We start from the raw sequence: 6643 nt of genomic DNA, 5'->3' as shown, positions 1-6643 counted from the left end.
GCCCCCGGCCTCCCCTCGCTCCACCTGGGGTGTCCGTGTGGCGTGTCCCGCTTCCCCCCTTCCCCGGCCGCGTGTGATTTTTAGTCTTTCCGCCGCTCTGGGGGGCTCCGGGGCCTGCGAGCGCCGCTGCCCGGCCCTCAAGGCCGGCCTCGGCCGCTCCTGCCCTCCCCGCCGAGCGCCGGGCAGCGCTGAGGTCCGGAGGCCAGCTAGGCCTGCGGCCGTTTCCTGCCCCATGTTCCCTTGAAGGCGAGACTAGCCGGTCGCTGCCGACAGGCTGCTCAGCCTCTTGTGGTGCTCGCTGGGTCGTAAACTGCGCTTGCTGCGAGGGCTGTTCAGGGGGTGTCCTGAAGTGGCTGAGAGAGACAAGTGCTGGGGAGGAGGCGATGGCGTTCCTCCTCTCCTTTGGAGGGAGAGGGGCGGCTCAGCACATGCAGCGGGTGTAGGTGCGTGAAGTTGTTAGTCTGTCCTCCCGTTTTGCGTGACAGCAGGAGCGGAGGGAACGCTTCTCTCCTACCTGAGCGTCCCTTACATCTCCATTACAGGACGTGAAAAGACTCAACTTCTTTTTCCTTTCTTCTGTATCTGATTTTGGGACTGTTGGAAGTAAGCTGTAGCCTCTCTCAGAGAAACTGCTGCACATAAGAACGATGAGGAGCTTTTCTTCCGGACAGTATTAATCTTTTTTTGTTGTTTCTGAAATAGGACATCTGGCCAACTGAAAGTTTTGGCTGTGTTTTGTTCTCTGGGTGTTTTCTTAGCTGCTTTGTTTTGTTTTGGATTTGGCTTTTGTTGTTGATTTTTTGTTCGGGTTTTTTTTGTTAGGCTGCTCATAAATATATGTCTTATTTGTCTGTAGATGTAGCTGACTGCTAAGAGCAGGCAGGCTGGTATAGCTCTATGATAGGCTGTTTATTGCTCATCTTTACTCTTTTTATAGTGCCTCTCACCAAGCTTTTGTAGTATGGGACTGCTTGACCTAATTTGGATAAAACATAATAGACTCAGCTTCTGTTTACACTTAAGTTGGCGTAGTGCATCTGAAAAAAATGAGAACGTCTTTAAAGGTGCTGGAAATACATGGTAGGAAAGTTTTGAAAGAGTAAAATGGCAGATTACTGTTCCCTGTGATAAAAAATTTTAAGACTAGTACTTTGTGATTGGTACGTGCATCTTCTGACCACAGAAATCTTTTTAATACATGCTGCATCTTTGATACTGTGTTTTCCTGTTAGGAGTGCAAAGAGAGGTCTTAAGAGTGGAAATGAGAAGCAAAGTCTTAAAGGTATAGCATATAACATTTTGACAAATACAATGTATACTGTTTTTGTCACCTGTGCCTTGCGCACACCAAACATTTAGACTGACATTATTGCTTTCTTCAAGTAGTTACTTTAGTGTATTTGTAATGTTTAAGATGATTATGAAATAAAGTCTTGTTTGTGTTAGTCAGACATGGTAAAAAAGCCATTTTTTTTGATTTGTAATTCAAATGTTAAATTAGGTCAACTTGAACTCAGTGAAAATGTTGACTTTTTTATAGAGGAGAAAATTTAACAGGAGGCTTAAATGATGAATATGGGAATCAATATTCTTTTACTCCTAGTGTAAACATTCTTGATTTAGATGACTTTACCTCTATTTTTCTCAAGTATCTATCTGTACAGAGAAAGGTTGGTGGATATAGCCCTTAAAATGCTAGTGCGTTAGCTAGAATAAACGTTGAACTTTGTTGTTATGAGGACAATGCTACTTACACCCTTGGGAGAGCTAAATGACAGGAACAATAACCGTATGTGCAGAGCTCTGCGCAGGAGAGGAAGGGGGAGTGGCTTTTTCTGGTATGGTATCATCCTGCAGTGGTGCAATAAAAAGTCTAAATGTTAAAAGTATTTATTGGCTTGCTAAGTTGATCTGCTAAGTTTTCACATTAAAAAAAAGCTGGGGTTTTTTTAATCTTAATTCTAGAATTTTGAATTGATGTCTGAATGCATCTTGCTACAGGTGTAATAGATGAGCTCGCTAACAGCTTCAGCTGGAGTTATTTGATGCTTATGGGTTGGGGAGGGGGGGAGGTTGATGCAGTAACTCTATTTTTATTATCCAGTCTTGGAAGTCTTGGTACTGGGTTTCATAGTGACTGTTGGAGGAGGAGCATATAGACTTTATCATTTAATTTGGGCTATCCAGTCCTGTATAACAAATCATATTATTAAATTGAGTGGTCCTGAGGTTTTGAAAATCTTTAAGGAATTCTTATTGATGAATATGTCTCTAAATGTGCAAAGCTTGGAACTGTTTTGTTTACCTTTGTTCTTGTGCACTACTAACTTGATATGTGGTGTATTCAAGAAAGTTAAGCTTTGCTTTATTTTTGCTGCCCATTCTTACAGTTCAGGTAATTAACTTCCAATGATGTTTCCTGAGTAAGCCAATAACATGTGGAAACCTATAGCCCCACAGAAGAGGTTTGTTCTTACAAGAAAAAAATGTTGCCGGATCATGAGACTCCTTCCATAGTCTTAATAAATTCCAGCAGTTTGATTTTCTTTATAAACATGACTCTCCTGAGCTGGGTCGTGTTGGTACTGATGAGTCTGCCTATCATGATCTATTTTAAGGTGGTTTTACAGTGATGAGCTTCCCTATGGGTATCCATTCTCAACTTCATTCTTCAGAAGAAGCTTCTGAAGAGGTTAAGATTTGAGCCATTAGCAGCTAGAATACTTGTGCCTTATGTATACTCTCTGTATTAACTGTAAAGAAAGCCTACTGTCGATGTTGTAAGATTCTGAAAATTAACCCATCTAAATAGCAATGGTGCTTTCTGTCACTTAGTTCGAGAAGTGGCTCCGTCTGGTATTAGATCCTCTGAGACATGTCGTAGTAACCCTATAAATAATCTGTTCCTTGGTATCTTGGTAAAGAAGTGTGAAAATATTTAACGTGTGTAAGCTGGTCTTAGCATGACGGGTCTTCTATTGTGTATTACTTTGGTTTTCTTGTCACCTTAATTTTCAAATTTGTTTGCTTGTTTTTTGTTTGGGGTTTTTTTTTTGGTTTTGGGTTTTTTTCTTCTGTGATAGCTCTTCTTCGGTATTTAAGCCACTTGTGGCCAAAGAGAATCTGTGCAACATTTTATGTTTAGAGTCATCCCAGGTGCTTGGTCCCCCCTGTACTTTTAACCCTTTCTAAAGATACTTTGTCAACATACCATTGCACTGCGTTGTATTCAGTGTTAAATCTGAAAAGCACCGAGCTTTGTGAAACCTTTTGGGTGTTTTACATCCAAAACTGTGCTGTCTAGTGAATACATCAGGCTTGTTTTTTGCTGTCTTTCAGCAGTGCAGATACGTCAGTGTATCAGATTGCTCTAACAGGTTCTATTTAAAAACAATTCCAACAACTTGTAATTTAAAGTAAGCTTATATGAAGTTTATTTCTTTATAATCCTCAGATGTGTGTACCAGCTAGCATTTCCCAGCTTTTAATGTCCAAGTATTTTTTCCAATTCCATATCTGAGGAGAATCATGGAAAATGTCTCTTGGCTTTCTTGATTAAATAAGCTTATAAAGAATCTAATGGCATAACTTCTTAATATACCTCATATGTTGCTCAGTCTTGTGTTCGTCCTTCTGCTGTGTGCAGCAAACTGCTTTGCCCAAGTTATTTTAAGTTTCAGTTGTAGCTGTAGATGAAGATGGTAGCTTGTCTTTGAGCAACTAGTTTGAAAGAGCAGAAGTGCTAGGCTTAGGGATGATTCTCTCCCTTTCCCCCATCCCTCGTGCTGTGTGTCCTCCTTCTTGCTTCACCTCCCTCTTCCCCTTGTCTCCAAAAAGCTCCAAAACCAAACCTATGAATAATAATCCTATGGAGAGAGAAACTCCTATAGCACCTAGAAAATGTGCTTGCAGAACAGTCTGTCTGGTTTGTTTTGTACGAGTGAAGAATTAGGCATTGTTCCCTATTCCAAAAATTCAGTGAAGTGAGTAAAATAGGATCTTCCCAAGAATGTTGGTAGGGCTGGCAGAAAAGCCTTCTTCCTTAACAGATGAAATGAAATCTAGGCTGTAAGAACAGTGGGGTGAAGTGTGCAAAGAGAACTCGCATTACCTGGACACAGAATGTTATGAAAATGGTTGCGTAGGTGAGTCCTGTACTGAGGAAGCAGGAGATTGAAAGTCAGTTCCTGGCTTTCTCTGATAGGGAGCAAACTCTGAGCCTTAGTCTTCAACATCCCGGGTGACAACATGAGGCTATTGCTCACATTTGCAAGAAAAACTCTGGGGTAACTATACATGTAAGTTCAGATTTTTAAAAAACATCTTAAAAAATCTTAAAACTATCAAAACTGATTGGGAGAGGGAGTTATGCATAACAGTTCTGAAAATTTCATCTGCTGTGACTAGAATCTGCCTGTGGGCTCACTGATCATTAAGTCTGGCAAATAGCAAGTGGTCCAAGTAAAAAAAAAAAAAAAAGCATGTTGATTTTCATTTTAGCATTTGCAATCCAGTACCAGTTTTAAAATGAAAAAATGGGAGAAAATTGATGAGCGGCATATTGTGTTGCTTAAAACTGTGCATAAATATATCTTTGGGCTTAGAAAAGTACCCAATTTAGTGTAAGGATTTTTCTCAAGCATGTTTTGTTTTAATAATGTCACAATTCAGTGTTAATGGGTCTCTTAAGAAAGTAATTGATTTAAGAAATACAGAGGGAAAGTTTAAGAGGAAAAAAAATCAGTCAGGCTTCCTTTAACTCAAGGTTATGACTAACTACCAGTGCCACTCCATCCCACTGCATGGTCTCAGTTCTCTTAATCTGAGAATAGGTTAATAGCATGTGTGCTGGTCTTTGAAGCGTAGATCTAGGTCAGTATCGGGAAATAGTTCTGCAGTTCTTGTTTAACATCATTGGTTTTTTTTCCTGGTCCCCCCGCTGCGTCCCCCCCAGCTCCTCATTGTGTGTTGGACACAGGATAATTTTACCAGGAGCAAGCTTTAAGGTGTGAACTTCAGTACCGTGTCAGATGCTCATAACCGCCTTTATACTTGCTTTTCACCTCTTCCCACGTAGCAGTTCGCTGTCTGGTGGGTAGGAGCATGCACACTCACAGTTACCACAGAGTAGCTACCGTACACTCGTATGCTCTTGCAGATCCACGAGTATTTCTAAGCTGAAATTTCTCTGCTCCGCTTGCTTTAGATTCCTCTCAAGCTGTTCAGCTCCCACCTGTTGGAATCTGGAGACGGGTTGGGGAAGAGAACCGCTTATCTGGAATTTTGTGTTCCCTGAAGATGGTTGCTTATGACACAATTCCCAGTGATTCCTGCCCACACACAAACATTGCCTCAATCCGTTGTTTTTCAGTTAAACTTAATTGGGATTCCTTAGTATTTTTCTAGTTTGCTAACAAACTAGCTTATTCTGGTGTTTAGTTTAGGAAGCGGGTAAGAATGACTGAGGCTTCAGGCCCAGCTGTAGGTGTCTGAGGCTCAAATACCAAGCTCTGGGACTTCCCCTCTAGCTTGGGATAGGAGCTGGTGACTCGGGAATGGGAATCTTGGCGAGGGTGTATTCAAGAGAACGAGCATTACAGATAGGTCATCTTCTCCCTTCTTTTCCTGCAGGTTTGGAAGAACGTCGGTCTCAGACACTGAGAAATCTGGACCTTTGACAGTGTACGACCTAAAGGAATATAAGGATTTGATAGTTGTAGCTTCCTTGCAATTAATTTTATGGTATTGGTACCTCTTGCTTTTTCTGTGGATTTAGATCAAGAAACACTATGAGCACAGTAAGTATTGTACTACTCAATGCAAACCTGATTCTTAAAACGTGTGCTTTATGGTACTTCTAGAAATGATTTTAAGAGTTTGTAGTAAACACATTGGAACATATAAGCAGATTCAAACGTCATGTACCTTCATGCTCTGTGAGACTTAAGATTTTCAGTCTGTCTAGGTGCTAGTATAGTTCAGAAATGCTTACGGTGCGAGCAAAAACCTTAGGTCAGACTGATTCCAGTGGTTGGCTGGAAGCGAACGTCTGACGTAATTGTGAACTAGTCTTCTCTCTTGCAAACCGTCACGATACGTTTTTCCTTTGTGACCCAAAGAGTAGGAGATCTGGGGTGATGTCTTTTCCTTGCTGCGATGCATTCGGGTAGGAATGACCCATACCCCCATTCTTTGCGTATTACAGCCTTTCAGGGGAGTGTTTTGTGTCTCCTCGCGTGCTTTCATTGGTGCCGCCAAGATGAGGGCCACGTTAATGTTACTGCTAACGACAATGCTACGGCTCTGTCCCCTCTTAGGCTCAACGAAAGCGCCGTGGAGGAGCAGTTAATTCTAGGCGAGTTCGGAAACGAAACAGGCTGATGGCTTCTACCGCAGAAATGGCTTCAGAAGCAGAGCCAATAGAACTTGAAGAAAGTGGTAAGCTTTCTTTTTAACCTGGTAAGAACGTAAATTGCTTCTGGAGGGTTGGGGTCCCACTTACCGTGCATTTTTGCCAGTTTCTAGGCCCTTTACTGGGGAGGAAGGGAAACCTCTGATTTTAGAAAGCGTCTAGTATGGCATCGATGAACAACAAGCCCGCTGACAGCTGTTCTAGTTTGTTACTGAGGTGCGATACCTTCAC

General features: G+C 41.7%; 1 protein-coding gene across 1 annotated transcript in view; it reads left to right on the top strand.

Moving 5' to 3' along the window:
• The first annotated feature begins 5651 nt into the window (after positions 1 to 5651).
• Positions 5652 to 6643, top strand: part of LOC103904081 (E3 ubiquitin-protein ligase RNF4) — an 8820-nt gene continuing 7828 nt past the window's right edge. The window contains exons 1-2 of the mRNA XM_019473677.1: positions 5652 to 5798; positions 6318 to 6438. Of these exons, the coding sequence (XP_019329222.1) occupies positions 5790 to 5798; positions 6318 to 6438 (130 nt within the window). The 5' untranslated portion in view covers positions 5652 to 5789. The remainder of the gene's footprint in view (positions 5799 to 6317; positions 6439 to 6643) is intronic.

This window comes from Aptenodytes forsteri, unplaced genomic scaffold (genome assembly GCF_000699145.1).
Source record: "Aptenodytes forsteri isolate BGI_AS27 unplaced genomic scaffold, ASM69914v1 Scaffold88, whole genome shotgun sequence".
NCBI lineage: Eukaryota > Metazoa > Chordata > Aves > Sphenisciformes > Spheniscidae > Aptenodytes > Aptenodytes forsteri.
This window is presented reverse-complemented; position numbering and strand designations above follow the sequence as displayed.